The sequence below is a fragment of the Telopea speciosissima genome, chromosome 3 (assembly GCF_018873765.1).
Source record: "Telopea speciosissima isolate NSW1024214 ecotype Mountain lineage chromosome 3, Tspe_v1, whole genome shotgun sequence".
Taxonomy (NCBI): Eukaryota; Viridiplantae; Streptophyta; class Magnoliopsida; order Proteales; family Proteaceae; genus Telopea; species Telopea speciosissima.
In genome coordinates this window covers 28,698,332-28,723,562 of record NC_057918.1, presented here as the reverse complement: position 1 = coordinate 28,723,562, position 25,231 = coordinate 28,698,332, and the positions used below count along the sequence as shown (strand labels likewise).

Below are 25,231 nucleotides of genomic sequence, written 5' to 3'. Positions count from 1 at the left end.
GGCAGATCTACCTATTTCTGGAGGAAGAAGATAGAAGGGATAGATAGATAGGGGACTCTCTTAGTCCACCGCTTCTCACTGTTGCTGCATCCCACAGCCACTGCCTCTCACAGCTTCAAGCTATAGCTCTCTATTTTCTTCAATCTTCAATCGTTGGAGGCCTCTAAGGGCATTACATTATATACTCAAGGGTAGAGCCCAAAATAGAAAGTGTTTGCTGCCAAGTAGTCTACAATCAAAATAGAAACTTCCTATAAATCTAGCTGCCTTGCATCAAAATAGAAACTGCTAAAAACAAAAATAGTAGCAAACTGAAATTAGAAGCCTCCTAAATGAAATAAAATATACTTTCTAAAACTGAAAATAGAAACAAAACTATGGCAGCATTAGGATAGAATCTTTCTCCTCTTGATGGGCTCACAAGATCTTCTAAAAAGCATCCCCACACAAGGCAAATATGGGCTGTGAAACTGTTCACTTGAATAGTACCGTGACCAGTGTTTTGGTCTGTTTTTTCTTCATATTTCGATCTGCATAACGGATATCATAGGATTTCCTATAAGCATAAGTTTGCTTTATTGGATCAAGTTTTTTCCATGATATCCTAATTATTTACTATTTTTGGTCTACTTCTTTACTTGCTCTATGGATAGAAATTATGAATTATCATAGTCGTAAAAATACGTACCGATAAACTATTAATTATTGTACAATTAGTTATCGCAATAGTATTAATGGAATCAGTGAAATTTCCTGTCCTTTATCTTTTTAAAATCTTAGTTTTTAAGGTTAATAACTTAGTAATAACTTTTTACTAGCTACTTGGTCGTCTAATTATTGCCAATTCTTGATTTGAATTGAATATTTGAAGTTGTGGAAAAAGAAGAATAATTAATAATAAAAAAAAATATTGTACCTTTTCATGTCTTGAATTTTTTGGACTTCTAAAGGTGATAGTTCCAATTAGCTATAGTCTCCTCAGGGAAAGTCATTCAACAAGCCACTGGTCAGCGGTTCATCTATGGCATCTTCTAGGACAAACCATCCTTACTCTCCACCTCGAGGTTGTGGTTCTGATAGACCTCATGTGATGCTGAAGGCTGCCATTGAGTGCTTCACGTGTGAAGGGTTCGGGAATGTCTCTGCTGAGTGTCTCAACTGTTTGGTTGCTCATATGGATAAGGATTCTTCATACCTCCTGGTCCGGAAGAGCAACAGAATCTTGAGACAGTTTGTTTGGAGGTAGAGCGTGAGTTTGGTGACGGCAAAAACAGACGGTGATGGGGAGCAGCAACGTTATGTTCTTCGTCCTGTTTTTACCACTCACAAGGTTTTCGACGAGGAAGATTGAAGCCGCAACAGTATTTTCCAGACTTGAGTGAAATGCAACGACCAATTATGTAGCATGGTGATTGATAGAAGCACTTGCACTAATGTCGTCTTTGAAGATATTGTTCATCAACTTGGGTTGCAGACAAAACCACACCAATATCCTTACAAGGTTGCATGGGTGAACAACACTAATCTCAAGATCAGTGATAGGTGTTTGCTCACATACCTATTGGTGGTTTCGTGGTTACGGTGCAATGTGATATCCTCCCTATGAAGGTGTGCCACATTTTTCTTGGATGACCATGGGGGTGTGATAAAAGGCACAATATTGTGGGAATGCGAAATCTATTCTTTCAAGCACGACGACAAAGAAATCCTGCCAAGGACCTCCCTAAAATTAAACTTAAGAAGGCAGTCGGATCATTCCTCCAACGAGTTGATTTTGATGGCTCCTTGGTCCTTAGTCTATATCCAAACTTGACGGAGTCAAGTTCTTTATAGAAGAGGAGAGTTGATGCAGTAGCGTTAGTTTGGTTGGACCGAGATGACCGGGTTTGGAAACTCAAGCCCAAAAGGAACTGGCCCAACTCGGGTTTTTAGACCAACAAGGATTGGTTGGGTTTATTAGCTACTTAGGAAATCTTTGTAATGCATTTTCTTTTGGTAGGACTTAGATATACGTAGGAGTTGTTTCAAGTTGCCTATATTTTTTAATTCAAAGATCTGTTAGAGCCATGACCACATAGTGGGGAATAAGTGCGGTTTGGATATGAAGATGCCATAGAAGAACCACTGGCCTGTGGCTTGTTGAACTACCTCTCTAGTTGAAAAGGAAATATGAAGATGCCATAGAACCACCGCTAACCTGTGGCTTGTGAATGGCCTATCTAGTTGAAAAGTAACTTTGCTCGCACCATCACCTTTAGAGAAGGTGTCTTGAAAAACCTCATTGTCTATTAAAGCTTCTTTAGATTGTCCTCTACGGCTCTACCTAATACACTACGTGTATGGCGTCCTCCATTATAGGCATAGTACTAAATCTCGTTTCGTTTCGGTGTTTCGGTCTGACCGAAATTTTCAAGATATCGAAATTTTGTCGAAATTTCGTCGAAATATGGTATTTTTCTGTGGGTGTAAAATGTCAAAAATGACCGAGATTTCTGAAATTTCCGAAACGAGATGATCGAAATTATCGAGATTTTCAAAATTTCCGAAACGAAATGACCGAAGTTTCCGAAATTTTCGAAATATTCGAAATATTGCAATTTTCAATTCGATGTTGCATATTGTTTCGACTCAACCGAGATTCTCGAAATCTCGATCGAGACGAAACGAGTTTTAGTACTATGATTGTAGGCAATCAATTGGAAGCCAATGCAACATGGATCTGAGGATGTAAGCCGTTCTGAAACCTTGCCACTGAGGATGCAAGTCGTTTCGAAACCTTACCACTAACATCTCTTTGTCCCGCTCAAAATCAGATCTAGTGACTGAGTAGTAATATTTTGCCACATATTGCTCAATGGTCATACTTTCTTGCTTCAATTGTGCAAACTTGAGGTGCATGGCTGGTTGTAGTCGGTAGGAAAAAATAATCGGTTCATGGCCTCTTTTAACTAAACTCCAGTATTGATCAACCAAATGCCTCGAGCCTGATTCTATTGTTGGTATTTGATCCACGACTCAAGCTGTACCCTTTAGTTTGACTTGAGTAAATAAAAGCTTTCTGGCCTTGGTCAACCCATACCATTGGAAGAATGTCTCCAGACTATGAATCCTGTTAAGTTATTGCTCCGGATTATTATCCCTGTAGAAATTGAGGTCATCCATCTTGGCTCCTCTCTTACCTCCATAGGGAGCATCAACCATAGTTCAAGATCTCGTCTCGTCTCGTCTCGCCTCGCCTCGCCATTCCATTTCGGGCAGGTTGAGATTTCCGAAATTTACCGAAATATTGTATTTTTTCTACCATATTTCGGCAGTCCATCTCGGTGGGTTTTTGGCCATATTAAGGCCGGATACTTCATATACACCCTTATTTAAGCTAAATAAACACATTTAAACCTTCATATTGCAAAAAAATGAACTCAAAGTGGTGTTTTGGGTTTGCACCCTTGATTGACAGTATACGGTTGGACCCTGATTTATAAATAGTTAAATACGCATTGTTTAAGTAATATACCGAAATTTTGACGAAATTTCACGAAATATATTGGACTTTTTTTCATTTCGTATGGTCATCTCGTCTCGGTAGTGTTGAGATATCTGAAATATACCGAAATATCGGCGATATATCGTGAGATTTTGAACCATGGCATCAATAAATAGTCGGCTAGCTCCAGATGAATGTGGTGGTAATGGGCCTTGAGGAATGGAGTTGAAAGAATCCCCAGATTGAATTGGACCCTTTCCTTTATATGAAGGGGCCAGTCTGTCAATGGAAGCGTGCAAGGATGTCATTTTGGTCTAAAGGGAAGTAGCAATTGTGTTGAGAGTATAAACACTACCCTACAACGAGATATCATAAGTCTCTAAGGTGGTCACCCTGTCTATGAGACAAGCAAGATTTGCACGATTTTCCTCCTTATGGGAGTTGAACAGCTAGATAACGTCACTATTGGCCACCATAGTTCAGGTAGGAAGGACTTTCGACTCTGATACCAATTGATGCAACCACAGTTCTCAAAGCCCTGTTTTCGGGTTGCTATGGGCCTACTCAGAAAGAGAGAAATTCAAATTATATAGATGGTGGCAATTTTGTAAATTCATAGCACAGTTCAAGACCCTTTTGGAAGGAATAAAGGACCCTGGGTTTAAACTGTAAAAAGAACTTGAAATGAATTTTTTTTTGGGTATTTAAAGTGAAGTAGAAATAAGAGAGAACTGAAGTTAGAAGATTGGGGCTTTTGTGCAATGATGATGAGTTCAGTCCCTATTTATAATTTTAAGCTGTTCATCTTCAATCTAACGTTGCGGGATGTAACCAGCGATAACCTGCTTCAGTTTCAATTGAGAGAACTCTCTTGGTTCAACTCTTATTTGGGTCGGATCTATCTAAGCCTCATAAAATCAACCAACAATGGTTTCAGAAATTAACTATTAGTTTAATAATAATTGACTGAAACAGGAACTGGCGGAACTAGAAGAGCCCAACTTGCTGATTTCTGATTTCAATTTCACAGCAGGAAATTGCTTTGGATTGAAACTCTAGGGTTTGAATTTCCCTAGGATAAGGTATTCATTCCTACAATCTGAGAGGGAAAGGGTTGAAGGAGTTTGATGCAACCACGTAGGTAGCTGCCAATACTGCTAAACAGGTACTTTATATAGAGTTCAAGAAATTTAAAGGAAAATACAAAGAAGAAAGCTGGAAGGGAAACATAAAAAAAAGGGTGTACCCAGTGCATGAGGCTCCCTCCATTGCGGGGTCTGGGGAGGGTCATAATGTACACAGCCTTACCCCTGCTTTCGCAGAAGGGAAACATAAGGAGGTGTTAATCTTTTTATTATCCTGGCGTCAAGCTATTTTTCTGCAGGACCTCTCTACAGTATTGTCACCGCAGTAGAGTTTAACCACCAAGTTTGGGATGGATTGGTGTGGTTCCTCTACGCCTAGGACAGCAGAATATCGAACCATGAACGGATAAAGGCATGAGAGAAAAACATATTGGTGAGAAAAGTAATGGAAGAAGAACGAAAGGTAAGAAGAACTCACCTGAGAAAGAAGATGACTGGATCGAAGGGGGCAGCGGAAAAAGGCCCACAGCCACTCTTGCTCCAAATTATGCACAACCCAAAGTAAACTTTATTTATTCAATCTCTAAATTCTAACAATGAGGTTGCATGTATATAAATAAGAAAAAAACCTGTTCTTCTACATAAACTGGAAATAAAAACTACTAAACAACTCTTCTCAAACTAGGAAATAACTTTGTCACATCTCCTACATATATCCAGCACTAAAATAAAATAAAAGGAATTATAAAAATATTCCCAAATAACTAAATAAACCCTTACTGGGCCAAATTAGAACAGTTAAAGGAGAAATGCTGGAACTCAGTAAAGAATATTCAAACTCGTCCAAAAATGAGGTCTGGTAAATGTAGGACAAATCTAGGTTAGATTTAGTCCCAAATAACCCAGGAATACTAAGCAGTCAGCTTAAAACAACCCCCAACAGCAGGGTGACCCAAAGGCCGAAATTCAGAAATAAGGCCTAGGTTGATTATCCAAATTAAGCCACTCAATGGGGCTAATATCAGAATCGAGTGTGAGTCTTAGGACAACCAGCAAGTCCTCCAAAGGGAATTGAAATCGGGTGGCTAGATCACAAGTTACCAGCAGGAACCCAAATTAGAAAGTAAAAGGAACTTATCTGTAGAAGTCAATCCAGCTAATAGAAGAGACCCAAATTCGGATCGAGCAGTGCTTATATAGGGAGTAACCTCTGCAGAAACTTCCAGCCAATCCTGAGGGTGTGATTGTGAGATCCAAAGGTTGATCCCAAAATAGAATGTTAAGGTGCAGGCTAAATCCAGCCAGTGGAATGGAGTGAAAAAGGAAATCGAGTGGAGTGGAAGGTGAGATGGAATGGTGGTCAAAAACCCAACAGGGTTTGATGGAGGGATGAGGAGTTATCGCACTCAGAAAATCTGCAGCAAAACCTGGGCAGAACAGCAGAGTTGCAGGGCATTGAAAGTCTCCCTTCGAGTTGATGCAGTAGAACAGAGCTGATCTTGATTGAGGCTTGATTCTGATCTTTCAGAGGTCTTCACAGCACTTGTGGCAATCTCAGGGAAGCAGCAGGTTAAGGGAGTCGAGCAGGGTAAGGAGAAAAGGGAAAAAGAAGATAGAAGAAGAAGGGGGGTAGGGGATGGCCTTCTCAGCCTGGGTCTCTCACCCACAGCTATTTCAGCTGTTGAACATAGGAGGAAACTCCCATAACCGATGGCTAATATGGCCTGTATGGCCTGAGATTCTTTTTTCTAAAGCTTAACTTTTCCATTAAGATATGATGCCTATTAATAGCTTAGGCAAGCTTACAATGAAATAGAAACTTTCTAAAATAAAAACTAGTCTAAGTAGGAATCTAACAAAATAGAAACTCAGGAAATTAGAAACTACTAAATCTAATCTAAAATAGAAAGTAACCAAACTGAAACTACTTGGCTTTATAATTCAGCCACATGCAAATAAATTAGAAACTAATAATTGTAGAAACTACTTAATTGCACCAGTCCTTGTTGACTGGTCAAAAGAAGAATCTGTCAAAATCGTGGGGCATCTTTGGGCAGCTTCTAGAAGTCCTGCTGGGCTGGCTCGAGCTGGTCCAGTTCTGGCCCAGGAAGGGGCCTGGTCTGGTCCATCTCTGGCCCATAAAGGGATCTGGTCCGATGGGTCTTCTTGTGTCTCTTTCTCTGGCCAGATTCTATATCACTGGTGGTCTAATCTGATGGTAGAAAACAGTCCTGCAAAGTTTGATCAGAATCCGATAACAGAATAGAGAGTTGTTGAAGAATCCTACTGTGACAGAGAATTGTCAAACACAACTACAGAGGACCAGAACAGTGAATTGACAAGATTAATTCAGAGATTCACAATGATATTCAAAGAGGAGCGAATCTGTAGTAACTAAACTGTAGTCAGAACCAGCAGCATAAGCAGAAACTATAAGCAAAACAGAACTGATAAATTTAGTAGAATCAGTAAGCTGCAGGGTATGGAAGCATTCAGATACCTTTTATTTGATTGGAAGACCGAAGATAGATAGATAGGATAATGGATTAGGAATCTACCTAAACCTTAGGCTAGGTAATGCAGTGCTAACCCAGAACCAGTGAGATGTAGTGAGAGATCAGCTTGCCATGGAGGTAGTCTTAATCGACTAAAATTTTGCATAAAAGAAAGGAAAGCAGCTTTAAACAAGGGTGGACTCAAAGAGACCTATTCCAGACTCATCAGTAAGTCGCAGGGTATGGAAGCATCCAGATACCTTTTACTTGATTGCAAGATTGATAGATAGGATAATAGGATAGGAATCCACCTAAGCCTTAGGCTAGGTAATGCAGTGCTAACCTCGAACCAGTGAGATCTAGTGGGAGATCAGCTTGCCATGGATTAAGTCTTAATTGACTAAAACTTTGCATAAAATAAAGGAAAGCAGCTTTAAACAAGGCTGGACTCATAGAGACTTATTCCAGCTAACTAAAGTAAGTCTATGTTCTCTGATTTATGTGCTATCCACCAAAGCCTGCCAGGAGAATACAGTCTTCTACTAAGTAACCCACCTTAGCTTCCATTTGGAATCCACCAAGTGCACACGGAATCTACCAGGTAAACACCACTGAATCTGCAGAGGTATGGTCTGAATCTACAGATTTAAATTAGAAAAACTGAATGCTTTATTTCTTCAAATTGTGGGGAAAGGATTTTGCCCTTATCTATGCTTATAGCTTCTTTGAAAGCCTGTGATAGGCTAAAGAGATGACTTGCATCATTCATACAATATGAAATAAGAGCTTCCATCTTCTAACCAATAGGAAAGCTCCGACCTAACTGAATACAGTAACAACCAATAAGAAAAGAGGAGCCAACTCAGCTTGGCATAAAATAATCAGATACCAGGATAAGCTTTACAATAACAATAGAAATAAAATAACTTTTAGAATACCCCACAATTTGGAAAGCTTATAAGAATAAGATCTGAAATCTTATACAAAACTGAATACAAACATGAGAAGTAACCACAGGCTGTCATGTCACAGTTAAGTCACTCTCATGGTGGATGCCACACTGACAAACTAGCTGTCATGCTGGTTGTGATGTCAGTCAGATTCCAAAATCTGATTTCTGCTTCTAGAACATTGATTCTGCATCAGTTTTGAGTTGATACTTTGGCCAGTATGATTGGTGTGGGTCTTCTTTCGCCTGGAGTCTACAATGTTACCAAATGCACACATTTCCTTGGATACTTATTTCCAAATGCAATTGTTTGTGACATGAAGGAATGTGACGAGTGCTTGTGACATGAACACGGCTCTATTAATACTTGCATTTTCACTGGAATTAGTCATCTAATACCATCAGAAAGTATTATTAAGATGGATGTCTTAGGGTTTCTGAGGGTCATTTTGTCCAGCATGTTTTCTTTCCATGTTTAGGTTGATGCAGGTGTAATTGTTTATAGTGTCTGATAACGTGTACAGTTAGAATCTACAGGTAGTCAGAGTATCATGGGAGGGTTTCAGAGTTCAGTTATTGTTGCATTTGCACTCTGTATTGTGGTATGCTCTGCACTGCAGTGTCTTTTACTTGGTTGAGGGGGAAGATAAAGAAAAGAAATTAAACTGCAGTGTCTTTACTATCTCGTGTAATATTCTACACTATTTGTTCAAGATTGACAAAAACTAAAGTATTTGGTGAACAGTACAGAGTACCATGTTGTGTTTCTAAGCTCTAAAAGATACCCTGTTATTTTGATATTGAACTGAAATTAATGTCTGTTAAACTGTTGTGTGGTATTTTCCTGGTGAGAATCTAGTGTGTACATTATGTCATTTGATGAGTATTTGTCTTCTGGATGTAATGGTTCCAATCAGCTCTTTTGATATAACGGTTATCTTCTCTTATCTGCAGTTCAACGGTGATTGTGACAGATCCAAAGCCCTCAGGTGCCAAAAACTCAGAGTTCCAGGAGCCATCTCAAGCTTTAAAAGGGGCATCTGATTCGGGGCGTAGACCTGCTCAAGTTGTTAATTCAAATGGCACTCATAGGAAGGAATTATCTGGTGAGGCGGGGGCAACAATCTCTAACTCAGCATCACGGGTGCAGGGATCGAGGACACATGATTCGAAATCTTACTCTGCAACATTAGCATCAAACAACTCTGTAGTTGGAGTTTATTCCTCCTCCACAGACCCTGTTCATGTGCCTTCTCCAGACTCCAGATCTTCTGTTGCTGTTGGGGCCATCAGACGTGAAGTTGGGGTAGTGGGTGTTAGAACACAGCCTTCTGAAAATTCTGTTAAACAATCATCTGGCACTAGCAGTTCTTTCTCAAGTCCGCTTTTGGAAAAGGATCTTCCTGCATCGGCGGAATCATTTCAGCCCTCTGCTGTTAGTCAGTCAAGTGCTTCTGAATCTGTTGTGTCTAGCATGGCAGTTGGCAGATCTTTTTTAAGCAACCAATATCATAGTAAACCATATCAACAAGTGGTTGGTCATCAAAAAGGTTCGATATTACTGCTTATAATCTATTTATGTTGGTCAGGCAATTCTTGGCCTATGCTTCTCTTAATCTAATGTGTCAAGGAACCTATTTTTCTTTTAGTCTGGGTGCTGCAGTTAAGGCCTTTTGATACCTGTGTCGATATAGAACAACATGGTGTTGGTAAAATACTGGTGTCTGGTTAAGGAAATCAACAGCCTCTGTGTCATTGTTTTGGATGACCGCAACCACTGATCCCACCCCCTCCCAATGAGAAGAGAAGAAGAAACAGGAAGAAGACACAAATCTTTTCAAGGACGTTGGAGAGTTGAATTCTAGTATCAGTTTGGTCGAAGGGATTTCATCTACCATGTTTTAGGATATTTGCTTGATAGATTATAATTAGATTTAGGTTTAGTTGGCATTTCAGATTCTGACAATATTATGCACTTTTCATGTTTTGTGGGAGTTGATCTTCCATCCATTCAGCAAAGATTTCAATTCCTATGATTGTGGGGGTTGCATGTGGAGTTTATTATCTTGGATCCCAATCATGCTAATTGATGTCAACTTGTCTAACAAGAAACTGTAACTGATATTTGGTTGTCTGGATTCTTTGGATCCAAACTGTGCCTTATTAGTTTGGACCAGGGCACATGCAATGCAGGTGACTTCAGTTCAATATTTAACTTGTTAATGTGTACTTGTTTATATTGTTGTTCTAGTTACTGTTAGACTATTAATAGTATTATAACTTCAGATATATCAGTTTTTACTGTGATGATAATAGGCATCATTGACAATGAGAATGGCAGCCTTCATGACGTAAGAAGAACAATGCTTGCTTAATGAAATAAAATATTTCAGTGGTTATGTACAAGTCTGAGTGTCATATATATTATCAATATGGAACTTTATATTATTGAAATACACCATCCTGTTTATGAGAGAAGGCTCTTTTTAAAAAAAAAATTATATAATAGCCTTGGGTAGTAAATTTTGGCCTCAGTATTCATTCCCGAGTAAAGTTGGAATTACTCTTTGGGGGTGGGGGGGGGGGTGGGGAGCACTTTTATGTTGATACGTTCTTTTTTTTCCCTTTAAGTCTGATGAAAAATGCTATGTAACTAAGGGCTACATATTTTTTTAGTTGAAAGTTACCAAGTTTTTTCTCAAGAGCCACTTCTTCCTTGTCCTTTTTTCTTTAAACTAGGCACCAAATTGCTCCTTTTAACTGGTATAGCGGCGGTTTTCTTTCTTCCCTTTTCTTCTTGCTCGTTCATCTTAGTATATGCTTATCCTCCCTGAATTTATCAATGGGTGTCTACTGTATGCCGACATATCATGAAAAAAGGGGGGGTAGAAACTTTTTTGACTCTCACGTCAACTCTATTTCCTTGTGATGCAAAGGTTTCTAGAATGTCTCATTTACGAGGGTCTGAGAGCCTTAAATCGCCAATGATTCTTCTAATAGGGACAACTTAGAGGAAAGCTAATAAAGAAGGGCTATGGACCTCTTGTTCTACAACATAAGTTTGGAAGGTGTTCCTCACATCCTTGGGAATCTCTTTGGTGGTAGTGGTAGATGAGATTATAGAATCTCAGGCTGGTATCTAATTGAGACTGCCTAGGGGTTGATGCAGGTGTAGGGGGGCTTATTTATTACTTTGTTGGGTTATTTTCAATTTTATTTATTTTAAAAGTCAGCTTCTGGGATCTTTATTTAGTCAAAGTGCAGTTCAGTCAGCCTTGTTTGTATGTGATAATCATTTTATTCAGTTAGCTCTTGTTTTATTATCTAATACTTTTAGTAGGAGGAGTAACTTGTTTTTGCTTTTATTATTCACTCCCTTCTTGTTTCTTTTGCTGCATGGATTTGTAACAGTTCAAGCTTTACCTGGAATATTTGCTTGTAGTGAAGTACAGAGTTTGCATGTCCCTTGTGGCATTTCTATATTGTATAATTGATCATTGAAAATGTAGCTCCAAGTATGGGATTTGATGACTTAGTCTTAATGCGGTTTCTCCTTAATACAGCTCCCCAGCCAAGCATGGAATGGAAACCAAAGTCCAGTAAAAAATCTAGTCCTGGATTAATTGGAACTGCTGCCCCGATCTCACCTCTTGCCGACAGTTCTTCATTGTTGAAATCAGAAGCTGCTCACTTGCAAGAGAAGCTATCACAAGTTGACATTTCTGATAATCAGCATGTAATTATACCAGCACATCTTCGTGTCCCAGAGGCTGATCGCACACAGCTCACCTTTGGCAGCTTTGGGGCAGGCTTTGATTCTACGAGGAGCTTTGCATCTGGGTTTCAAACTGTTGGGAGTGCAGAAGGATCAAATGGGGAAGCTTCGGTGAGGTTGGTTCTATTTTGCTATTTCTTAACTTATCTTGTCATGATTTGTCAATCATTTGAAATTCTTGGCGATAGTGTATCTTGGTATAGTTTTAGGTGCTGTGCATGGCCTTATAAATCTTACGTGCTATTTGATAAACAAATCATAAAATATATGAAATAATTAATTAATAACTTAATGTTTAAATTTGGTAATGAAAAATGAAATCTAATTGAGCTTATGTCATTATGGCAACTTGAATGGCAGTGTATCATCAACAGCCCCCACAAGTGAAGATGCTTCAGATGGAAACCAGGTAGAATTCGTGGATGAGCAAGTTAGGAGTTCGAGCTCTCATTCTCCGGTATCAGTTGCAGCTTCTGAGCATCCATTGCCTGACAAGAAAGAGTCAAGTCCTACTTTGGAAAACTATGCAGATATTGGACTGCTTCGAAATGATAGCCCACCTTTTACTTCTATAGAACGGCAGCAGCAGCAGCAGGATCACACTGGTTTGCCAAGTTTTTCGGTGAGTTCAGTTCTGTGCTTAGTGACAATTAAACGCTGTACTGTTAAACTTCTATTCTGTGGTTGTGGTTGGAACTCAAAGTTATACTTGAGGAGTGGTGGTTAAATATTCAGAGCTGAAATATCTGTATTCAAGGATCTACTTGTCCTTTTCTTCTGAAGCTTGAATGAATTGATTCTCATACCATTTATGGTTCTTTGTTCATAATTGTTTTTCTCGTTTGGTTTGTAATCAGGGATATGATGCACAGAGTGGTTATGATGTACCATTTTTCAGACCGGCTATGGATGAAAATTTAAGGGGGCAGGGCTTACCATCTCTTCAGGAGGTATGGATCTGCTGCTCAAATTAATGGATGATTTGCATGTATTACCAATGTATAATATCTTGTGAAAAGTACTACTGTCTCCAAGTGTGTGGGTTGTGTATATGTACAATCTTTGTACATTTTGCAACTTAAAATCATTTAAGAAAGGCCATTTCATGGGATCTTTTGTTTTGCAGGGCTTGAGCTCGCACATAGCCAATCGCATCCCTGCATCCACTATGGCAATGGTACAACAGCAACCAGTGACACAGCTTTATCCCCAAGTTCATGTTTCCCATTTTCCAAATTACATGCCATACCGTCAATTCCTTTCTCCGGTGTATGTCCCACCCATGGCTGTGCCTGGCTATTCTAGTAATGCTGCCTATTCTCACCCCTCAAATGGCAACAGCTACCTGCTGATGCCAGGAGGGAGCTCTCACCTCACTGCTGGTGGCCTAAAATATGGTTCCCAACAATATAAGCCTGTCCCTGCTGGCAGTCCCACAGCGTTCGGGAACTACACTAGTCTGGCTGGATATGCTCCAGGAGCAGTTGGGGGTACGACTGGACTAGATGATTCGACCAGGATGAAATACAAAGAGGGCAATCTCTATGTTCCAAACCCACAGGTAATACTGTAGTATATATTTAATTTAAAACTCTGTGAATTATCTTATAGATGTTCGTTGGTGTCTTTAAAACTAATAATGGCTTCTTAGCCTTGATGTTATTGTAACATCTCAATATAATTGTCCTACATTTACCTATCATACATACATTTCCTTTTGGCAAATTAATTGATGCTTGACTTGATAACTCCTTATGCTAGTAGGCCCTCGATTTGCACAGTTTGACTTGGACCAAATTAATGTTCATTACATCATCTAGTTGTGCCTCTGGAATCTATTTAATAGCCTTGGGAGAATACCGTCATTTGATCTGTAGAAGTTATTCGTTAAGAAATTATAGATGCACCAAACTAAGAAAATATTAAGTAGTGGAGATTATAAAAAGAGTTATTTCCATGTCCCATATCATGCTCTCCAAGATTACTCTTGAATGAACATAATCTTGTTTATTTCTTTTGTTATTACTACATTTCTGTCACGATATTTTATCTCCTAAATTTTGTACGTGTATGTAATTGTTTGGACATAATAGTTAGTTGAGCCTATCAACAAATAGGGGAAGAAAAAGAATTATAGGTCGGTTAAAATGATGTTTAAAATACATTTTAATTTTTTTTTGTTTTTGTATTATATACTCTAGTCCAGGCCCTTTCCCATTTCATCGTAAGTTTTTTTTCAAAGTTATCTCAGGGGAGATTTGTTTTTAATGCAATCTAGGAGATTGGGTGTGAAGAGAATTTGTCAAGTCTTAGAGGTGGACAGTTCCTTAGGCCTTCTATTACGTTTCATTTATCTGTATCGGTTGTATCGTAATGATCTTATGTTCGAGAGTGGGTGAACTAATGGTGTCTTTTTTTGTTGGTATGACAGGCGGAGACATCTGAAATATGGATTCAGACCCCAAGAGAGTTACCTGGCTTGCAATCAGCTCAGTATTATAATGTACCTGGACAAAGCCCCCACACTGCATACTTACCATCCCATACAGGCCATGCTTCCTACAATGCTGCAGCTGCTGCTGCCGCAGCACAATCAACACATGTGCAATATCCTGGTTTATATCATCCTCCGCAACCAGCTGCTATGGCCAACCCTCACCACATGGTTCCAGGCATGGGCGGGAATGTTGGAGTTGGGATGGCTGCAGCTTCTCCTGGGGCTCAAGTGGGAGCATATCAGCAACCTCAGCTTAGTCACCTCAACTGGACCACAAATTTCTGAGAAGGGATGGCAATCTAATCCCCTTAACAAGGGATTGTTAGTTAGTTATCGGAGATCGTTTCAAATCTCCTTGTGAAATTAGAAGGATTTCCTATTTAATGCATTGCAAGTTTTTATTTGGCATTCGTCAATGGCTAATTAACATCGCTCCAAGTACCGCATTCTGTTCTAATACCTCTAAGTACAAGCCCTCATGTTCAGTAACATTGTATCTCTGATCTAGAACACTAAAACTGTACAGTATGAGCTCCAGCCTAAGAATCTTACATATCAAACTAATCAGGGATGCTATATAGGAGATGGGAGATTGATAACAGAATTTATTGCCCATCGTGTGGGCTGATTCACCGATGGGAATATCCAATAAAAGTAAAATTAAGAGTTCAGTCATTCACAGATCCCTTGTCTCATTGGCTTAACGAGTTTATAGCGACTATATTTAGTGGCTGTTCTGTTCTTCGCATCTCTGAATTCCTGTGTTGGGGTCATGAGCTCCTCTTCCTTCCCCCCCCCCCCCCCTCCCCCACACCTCTCCCCTTTTTGGGTCATCTGAACATTACATAGGCACACCCTCACTCGCATAGAGAGTTGTGGAGCCCCAAACCCATTACCCACGTCGTAGTCCTCTAGTCTCAGACGCTCAAAGTCATTAGTTGAGCACAATCTTCCCCTTTTTCTCAGTAGGTATTGGTAAGAACACATGCATGATCTCAATTTTATACAAGGATAGAGGAATATTCCCCACCCACTAAAGCTAGGGGATTCTCAAAGAAGGAAATCTTTAAGATTCGAAGAGATCTCACACTCTCATATGAAAAGATAGTAGAGCCGCCCAAGCCCATGCAAAGTTTCAAATTAATGCATCAATGATATCAAGCATTAGTGACTAGTAAGTGGTAGGTGCCAATCACCATATGAACTATATAATACGTACCCTACATGGTCGTCAATATTGACTTCTGATTTCTCCACCCATTACCACACACCAAACCCTAAATACCCTATCTGGTCGTCAACATTGACTTCTGATTTTCCCATCCATTACCACGCACTAAACCTAGGATTCTCGTCGCAGTACCAACGGATAAACACAAAGTGGAGAGAGCTATGTTCTACTTATCTAGTTATCCTCCAAGATATGTTTATTTTTTGGGTGCAACCTCAAGTATATGTTTATTTGTCGAGATGATGCAAGAAACATTTATATTACATGGACGGGGGATTGCTACAAGGTTAGGTGGCCCCTGCACCCCAACATAGGGAGTGTGGAATGACCACAATGCCCCTATTAGCCCACTCCTATTGGATGCCTGTGCATGCGATTCCATTGGCCCTTGTGTTGGGACAGGTCACACAATCTGACAATCTTCTTTTTCCCCCATATAACACTGGGACTCTGGGAGAGGGTTTCCTACACTGCCAACATGGGAAGGAATCTGCACGCCACACGAATTAAAGTCCTAAGAAATGTATCTATGTGGAACCCATATTTTTAAAATAGATGAAATTAAGAAATGAGAGAAAGAACGCTACCTGGGCACATGTGGTGCGCTGCCCCTGTGCCCAGACACAAGGGCCGACGAAATGACCACCACTCCCCCATGGAAAGGTAGGGGCATTGTGGTCATTTTGCCTGCCCTCTATGTTTGGGTGTAGGGGCAGCGTCGCATGCGCCCCAAATAGCGTTTTATTTCCCTAAAATATATATATATATATATATATATATATATATGGAGCCCTCACTTTTTTGAGAGGGTGTGGAGATCTTTTGCCATATAACATTTTAAGAGGAAATCTTAGGCTGCGTTTGTTTTGTGAGAGGGAGTGTCGATCTTTTGCATAACATTTTAAGAGGGAATCTTAGGCTGCGTTTGTTTTGTGGGAGGGAGTACAGATCTTTTGCCCTATAACATTTTAAGAGGGAATCTTAGGCTGCGTTTGGAATGCATTCTTGGAATGCATTCTAGGTCGACTTTGCATTCACGGTTGATAAACACAATTGTTTTTATCCTCTAAGAATCCGAAATCGACCTAGGATGCATTCTAGGTCGATTTCGCATTCTTAGACGATAAAAAACAACTATTTTTGTCGTTCAAGAATGCATACTAAACATGCCGTCAGGGTGCCTGTCACCCTCTCTCCTCTCCCTTTGGAAAATTCCCCTTGCCCTCCCATTTCCAACCCTGTGATTGGTGCTTGGTGCTAGCTTACCGAAAGCTGGCGTCATGCCCAACCCTCTCCCACGATTAATTATTGGGCATTCTTCCCTGTCACCATGCTTAGTGAAGTATACTGCTTCACTCTTTGCCACATGGCAGCACATGGATTATTCCATGTGATAGAGGATAATGCACATATCTCATTGGTACAATTTCAACTTAAAATGAGTAGAGAAAGTAGTTAAAATTACAAAGATGCCATTTTGTATTTTATATTAATTTCTATTTGATGGCATTTGGATAATTTTACTAAAACTTTGAATTAGAGTTTGAGAAACTTTCTTATAATTTGGTCATTGAGATGTATGTGGGGTTCTCTATAACAAGGACTAGGATTAAATCCTCTGCAGTGCGGGCATCTTGCGGTGCACTATAGTGTGGGCCTAAGAGCTCAACACGTGGAAACAGCTTCATCTAATAGTGCGAGCTCAATGCAAGGCAGTTTTTTTTTTTTTCCCGAGCCCAACACTGTTGGATGTCACAACTTCCACATGTCGAGCTCTCAGGTCCGCATTGATAGGATTTTTTTCTCAAGGACTAACCCATATACTATCAAATGGCAAACAGTGAAACGTTATACTTCAGTAATGCCTGGAAGGATCCTTCAGTATTTGAAATTCAATCCTTCAAATGGATCAGAGACCAGAGAATTCTTGTCTGAGGAATATGGTATCTCTAGGTGCCACACCTCGAAAGGTATCTTTAGGTGGGTGTTAAATCCTGACCACTGATACAAATCCTTTCTTCCTCTTCTCTGTCCATCTTTTTTCCATTAAATGAATGTATGAATGATCTCATACTGATGAACATAGTTTTTTACCAAACAACAACATCAATTACAATAACAATATCACTCTTAAGTCACATAGGTTGAAAAGGAATAAAGAACAAGACTTGAAGAAGAAAGAAGAGGATGAGAGTCATCTGATTCCAAATCTTCCAATTAGATAACTCTCAGTGACCCATTCAAAGATACATTTTCTGGGTTGTACCAATTTCCATCCCCCATCCACTTTCTCCTCCAATTCACTCTAGAAATAAAAGAAGCTCCTATCCACAAGAGTGGATTAGACAAATTGGTATAAACTTTACGGATCCCTTAAGAGGATAAGCTTCTCTGTGAATCCTCTTTTCTTTTCTTGCTTGAAGTAAACTTGGACAGTGACCAGTGTGTGTGGGTAGAGGCAGAAGAAAGGAAATGAAAGGAAAAAGAGAGAATAAGATCGCTTCGGAGTGGAGATAGATCACAAATCATCATCACCTTCATTCCCCTTTTGTTCTTTCTAAACTAAAGAAAGAGGAGAAGCGACTGGTGAGGGCAAAAAAGAAAAGGGGTGAAGACCCAAAACAAAAAAAGAAAAAGAAAAAAAAGAAGGCTGTTACGGTAGCAGCAGCAACACCTACTACTTCCTCCTCGGGATCGCCAAAATACATACTTTCTTTCTTTCTATCCCTTCTTTTTTTCTTTCCCTTTTTCAGATTTCTTTAATCAAAGCTGCCCTGTCTGCTTCCTCTCCCTTCTGATCTTAAAACCCTTGTGTTTATTAATTGGGCTTTCGTCTTCCTAACGAATTGGAATCTCTTTCTCTCCCTCTCTAACCATAGATTCTTTGAATACAATAATATACGAACAGTACAAACCAGATTGATAAATACCCAGGAGCAACCAATGTGGCAATTATGTTAATTGTAAGGGCTCTCTTTACACCTAATCTTTAAAGCCAGAGACTCGTGCATGTCTGACACTCTAATATAGACAAGGAGGGACCCAGTCATGCATACCCCACAAAAGGACTAAGGAAGGGCTTAAGGAAGAAGAAGAAGAAGAAGAGAAGAGAGGCAAAGTGATGTGGGTTACACGTGTGAAGGAAATAAATGGGGCCGAGCTGCCTGGCTGGAGGGGGGGCAAGAGAGCACTTACCTTCCTTCCCTACTTATTGTTGGTGTACGTTAGTGATTCCAAACTCAAACTCTCACAGTTCTCATCCACAAAGATGAGATGGTGATGACAGGGAGAGATAAAAATCCTGACAATTAGGTTTGCTTGAGCTTCTACTGTTGGATGAAGCATATTCCATGTGTCTGAGTTGACAGATTAGAAATTGCAAAGGCACCGTAAGATTAAGAACAATAGAGGATTTTTATTCGAATTGGGAGTGCAACTGGGCTGGTTTGGGTCAAGGTTAGGTTCTAATCCAGTCCATAGCTGGACTGAAAGCCTGATCCAAACCTTAAAAACTTGAACAAATTTAGATTAATCTGTTATGTGCCTAATGGGGCCCATTCTAGTTTATGGGCATTAGATTGGGCCAATTTAGTATGGGATAGGTTAAAGAACTTGATTTAATGCATTCTTTTGACGTATCGATGAAGGAATTGGAATCAGATGTCGGAATCGATCGAGTCATACTCAATTTCTAAGGCTCGATCAGGTCTATACCGAGATTCTCCGATTCCATCTGAATCAAAATCAAAATCTATAAAAGGTAGATACCGATACCGATATTAATGTTGATACTGATATCAATATCAATACCATTAATGCGATACTGTTGTCAATTCCACTTACTTGAATCATGATTGGAAGTAACATAAGAGATTATTTTTTTTTGGGTAGAAGTGAAATAAGAGATTGGTGGAACCAGTGGAGGGGAAAGGGGATGACATATTTCCTTGGGATCGATAATGAGAAAATGAGGATATAGATATGGGACCTCAAGTGTTCTGCTTAATTATTGCCAACCTATCTCTCTCTCTCTCTCTCTCTATATCTATCTATCTAAATCCAAAACTCTAGATGACGAGGAAACCAATAAAAAGCTGATGGATTAAAAAGATCAATCTAAGATGTTGTTTAAAGCATTCAAGCAGGACCTACGCGATCTTAATTAATTTTCTCCTCTTTAATTAGCTTCCCTTCTTCACTCTTTGATTGCAGGCAGCAAATTAAGCCAAAGACTCACTTACTTACGTACGTGGAGTGTGGACCTTGTATACACCGGCTGTGTGGGTTCCGGTGTAGAAACACTTGCTTGTATGTACTTCATGGTTGTGACTTTTGACTCTTCTTACCTATTTACTTACTAATTAAAGCAGCTAGCTAGTTGCTGCATCTATCAGTAATCGATTCTCAGATTGCTTGTTCTGTTACCCTTCCTTCCTTGCATGGTTGCATTGGTGAGTAACGTACGTTCATAACCCATGCAGCTCTAATATCTCCTATATAATTTGTGTAAGCTAAGCTATATAGTTAATTGTAGGCCCAAACCCTAATTCTTGTTCTTTTTGCCAACCATTCATGCCTTGGAATAGTCTTCACCTATTAAGGCATTAATAGCTCTACTTTTAATAAGAATATTTCAGAGATCCCCATTGAGAAAGAAAGAGAGAGAGAGAGAGAGAGAGAGAGAGAGAGAGAGAGAGAGAGAGAGAGAAGAAAAGAGAAAGAAGAAGACGAAGTTGAAGACGAAAGAAGGCCCCCAATTATTAGTCCTTGCGAAGCATCCACAGCTTGGATCCTTCACCCATTATTAAGACATTAATAGCCCTACCTGTACTTTTGCTAACATTTCAGAGAGAGAAAGAGAGAGAGAGAGAGAGAGAGAGAGAGAGAGAGAGAGAGAGAGATGGAAGAAGAAGAAGAAGACAAGGAAGAAGGCCACTTTGCCACTTAGCTAGTTGGGCTTGCCGTTGGAGTTACGTTAGGTTGGCAAGTCCCCACTTCCCCCTCCCCCCACCAAAAGCAAACCCTATCGAGAAGCATCCCCACGCTTGTGTGAGAGAGGGAGATCCCCACCCCATCAGTGACCTCTCTCACTTAGGACCAATGGTTTAAAAAACCAGGAATCTGGATTTGGATATATAGGTCCAGGTTGATTCGGATCTCACTCAGACCAGAATCGGCCAAAATCGATACAAAATTGATGGAAATCGATCACAAAAAACCAATTCGGTTCTCTTCCAACCGTGGCGGGAGCTGGAGGATCAGCCCAGCTAAAACAGAGGGGTTTGGATTATCTACATGTATGAAGTGATCGAATTAAGCCGAGTCTAAGCGAGTCCAGCCAATTCTGCTAGATCCAGGGATGATTTGAATTGGAATCAGATTAGAGACTAATCCTGTACCCATAAAGATTTGAATATGCTAAGTTTTGGTCGATACCTATGGTTTAACTAATTATAAACCCTAATCTAGTCCATCGAAACCAAATTATATTTTCCTAACATGAAACGGTAGCTCAATTGTCATGGACCAACACTTCACAATTAAGAGGTCATGAATTCAAATCTCTTGGAGGCCTAACTATAATAAAATAATTGTTCTTTTTTTAAATAAAAAAAAAATTCCTGCTTAATTTTAAACTTCAAATAATTATCAATTGATTAACTCCCTACTGCTCTACTTTCCCCTCTTTCCACAGTTCCACCTTCCCTAATAAGCATTGGTTTGAAGCCCTAATTGCATGGTTACCACATGTTCCAGATTCCCAGCATTTTATATATATATATAGTTCACTTGGGGGGTTATAAAGACTAAGCAAGCTTAATATATGCTTAAAGAATATTAATATTTTGTTTCTAATAATAGATCGAAAAGGGGGTCTCCAACAATAGTAAATTAAGCATTATTATTAATAGAATTATTAATTAGCACATAACAATGTTATGATTGTGTTATCCTCTTAAGTCCATACTTATAGGTTATAACTTAGCTATTAATTTATTTTTCTTTATAACAGATCCGTTAAAAAGAATAATAATAACAATTATAAAAGAAAATCGCGAATCTTAGCTAGGTCTTAAGGGCAGGTGAGATAGGACCCTTGGCTGTGAATTTATCTAATTTTGTGTAGTTGAAGGGAACTTCAACTTTTCTGCTGTGCCTTATCAATGTGTTAAACAATGATTAAGCAAATTAAGCCTAACATAATTTAAAAGAAATGATGAAACCGGATGAGATAACTTTTCCTACTTTGAGAAGCTATAAGAGCCCACAATGAATTATTCGAGGCTGTACGACACAGTTTTAAGGCTACATTATATTCATTTTAGGTGAATTGTCAAAGAAGAAAGGACTGTCCAATTATATATCTCATGTCCTTCATAAGGCATTAGGGAAAGGGACCCAACTCCCAACCCCCCCAACCCCCATCTCCCCACTCCCTAAAAAAATATGATCAGTTGATCTGAGTTCAGGAGGTTTATAATGTATGGCTGTGAAACCCAACCAAAATTTATCATTTTATAATTTTATAATTGTTGGAATAAATTTTGGTGTAATGTAGTGTGGTGTTAGGCAAAGAGAGATGAAGGAATTGAGCTCCTCAATCTTCAGGGAGCCCAGCACGCCCAGGGAGCATTCAGCCTTTGGGTTGTGTTGCACACATCTCTAGGCATACGTCGAGATGTGTGCGGCACGGCTCAACCCTTGGATGCTCCTTAGGCACACCCTGGGCGTTGGCCTCCTTGGAGAGGTGCCGGATCCGAGATGAAGGGAAGTGAACTTAAAAAAAAAAAAAAAAAAAAAAAAAAAAAAAAAAAAGAAGAAACATTCTTATCTAGTTTAACATGATTAGATAGTTTTACTCCGGAACCAATGTTTGTCACATGAAAAATTGGGAAAAAAAATGAAATTTGGTGAATAGATAGACCGTAAAAGCACCTCCTCACATGTCAAGTTTTAGCTAAATTAATATAGTTGGTCAAGTGGGGAAATAAAAAAAATCCATAAATACACGTGAGGTTGTATATATATGATTGAATTTGAGTATGGCCAATGTAGATCATTTCCTATATATGCATATGCTTCATCCTTCAATGTGGTAAAACTTGGTGTGAAAATAAAGAAATTCTCTAGTTTTGCCAGACTAGAAAAACTTTCCTTCCAAAAATAAAAACTCTTATATTCGTTACTTTATAGTACTTTTAAATCTTGTAAAATATGATAATTAAAATTTTCAAATAAATTCATTAGTTTTATAAAACTTTCTTTTTCAAATCTAAATAAATTGGTTGAAGAGTGAAGTGTAAAATTTAATTAATTACTATATAAAGTAATGTTTTGAGCATGTTAAATTATACTTGTTGATAATTATTATTAGAAAAAAATCCATTCAAATTTTGTTTTAATCTCTTTTTTGGTGGAGCATAGGAAAGATTAGTTATCTAATTATTTTTGATGGAGCATAGGAAAGGGCTGATGAATTTGAAAACATATATTAATTGTACCTCCATGTATTCTGGTATAATACCACGAAAAGAAAAATGTATTTCGATAAGTTAGGACTCCATGTCAAGGTATGACATACTATACAAAGGATGGGAAGTATGTTGATATAATGATCTCAAGATTTTCAATTTTTTTTATATGTATTTTTCAAGGTAAGAAATATCCCCACGCTGAACGTTTAATGCACGTCTTCTCACATATTTTTATTCATTTCTCTCTCCTCCTTGATCATTGTGGGCCCTTTACTATTGATACCATATCGTGAATTTTCATTGGTGGTGTGGGAGATTCCTCCTACACCCACAAGCCTCTGATCTCCTAGTAGCTTAGAGAACCTTTTCTCCATTTATTTTTAGGAACAATATTCTTTATCGTTGAGTGTGGCCTACGCTAATTCTCTCTGGGTCTATCTCTCTTATCCCCTAATAGGGAGTAGAGATGTCATTTCATAGGGTGAGGAGAGAGATAGACACATGAAGGCAAATCATAGGCCACACTCCCGGATAGAAAACTCAAGCCCTTATTTTATGTTTATGAAGTTAAATATCATGACTATACTTTTATTGTGTATTCCATTCATTCCCAATTTTGAATATGGAGAAAAAGGGGTAACACTATGGGAATTAGTTTTAGGCTTTCTGGAGCATGGTTTTAAAAAATAGAATCGACCGATCCATATCGATATCGGCCATTCCTGATACCAATACTTGTCTGATCTTTTTTTTTTTTTTTTTTTTTTTGTGTGAAGAAATAATAGATTAGAGAGAGGGAGAAGTAAGGTGGCAGGTCCCCATTACACAGGCCACACCCAAGATGCCTTCAAAGACCTACTAAAGCAGAGCCTATCAAAAAAGTACAAAAACAACCATAAGCCAAAACAACCAGCAAAACAAACAAACAAAGAGGCCAGGAGACTGTGTGTGTGTGTGTGGGGGGGGGGGGGGGGGGGAAGAAGGGGTTAACTACACTAGAATGTGTCAGGAGGAAGCAATATACTGGTTTCTCACAATATCAGTACAAGGAGAGAGGATCGTGAGAACACTCTGACAGTCGTCAAAAAGCAATAGAAGCCCAAATCTAATGATACGTATGAGAAGGGGGGGAATTCCATTGCCTCTTTATTTGTTTTTTTGGTTTGGTAGAAAGATGGATACTTTATAAAATTTAAGATGTATTACACATGAAAGGAGTTGAGCAAAATTTCAAAATTTATGGATCGGAGTTTGGTCAAACTGTTGTACATTTAACCAACAAAGCCTTCTTTGTCTCTTGTTTCACTCCCACCAAATGTGATAAATTGTTACACAAAAAGCTAACTGGCCAATAATGTCATATACAAAATTTCCTTTGAAGTGAGATAGGATCCAACCCAATTCCTTATCGAAAGCCTGAATTTGCCTAGGGAAGGAATAACACTTTGCAAGGATACCCTCCCAAATCTTCCTAGAGAATGGGCAGGAGAATAATAAGTGAGATACATCTTCTAGAGCATTCCAAGTTTCCAAAAAAAAAAAGAAACAATTGGGAATAGAGATAAAATAACGATGAAGGTAGGCTTGAGTACAGAGGGTGAGAGTGACACCTCTCCAAGAGATAAATCTATGCTTGGGGATTAGAGGGGATCATTATCCTCTGTTGTACACTGTTCGAACAGCACCTGCTGTCCCCTCACATGGGGGCGAAATGATGACTTAACCTCCCTGTCCGAACACACTGCCCGAGGGAGGTTAAGTCGTCATTTCGCGCCCCATGTGAGGAGACAACACTGTGCTGTTCGGGCAGCGGACTGTAGAGGACAAAATTCAGAGGAAGTAGAGGATCTCCCAGTAGGGCGGCGGTCCATTGGGTAAGGTCTCCCCTCCCCCTGGGGCACCTAGGAATACACTATAAGTCTGACCAGACCTCAAGAAGAGTACGTAGGAGAAGAAGAGAGTCCCGAATCCCAAGAGGCATCACTCAAGATGGAAGAAATCCTAGCCAACCTCTAAGACCCCATGTCATAGCGAATCCTATCACCATAACGGGAGAGGACACCCTTGGGATACCAAGAATCAATGTAAGTCATAATAGAGGTAGCCAGTAAGGCACTGCATGATAACGCTTTTGTTTTTGGGTTGTGTTTCTATTCCAAAAATAATTTTTGGTATTTCTGTTTCTACAACTTCTATAAATTTACCAAAAATGTCATTGAATACCCAAGAAAAAAAAACAA

At 39.2% G+C, this 25,231-nt stretch overlaps 1 protein-coding gene across 2 annotated transcripts in view; it reads left to right on the top strand.

Annotated features, from left to right (window-relative positions):
* LOC122654471 (GBF-interacting protein 1-like) overlaps positions 1–14,723 on the top strand; it is a 31,308-nt gene extending 16,585 nt beyond the window's left edge. For both annotated transcript variants that reach the window (XM_043848571.1, XM_043848570.1), the window contains exons 5-10: positions 8,968–9,563; positions 11,577–11,904; positions 12,149–12,410; positions 12,646–12,738; positions 12,915–13,349; positions 14,220–14,723. In XM_043848571.1, coding sequence (XP_043704506.1) covers positions 8,968–9,563; positions 11,577–11,904; positions 12,149–12,410; positions 12,646–12,738; positions 12,915–13,349; positions 14,220–14,570 — 2,065 coding nt within the window. In that variant the 3' untranslated portion in view covers positions 14,571–14,723. The remainder of the gene's footprint in view (positions 1–8,967; positions 9,564–11,576; positions 11,905–12,148; positions 12,411–12,645; positions 12,739–12,914; positions 13,350–14,219) is intronic.
* Positions 14,724–25,231: the final 10,508 nt, after the last annotated feature.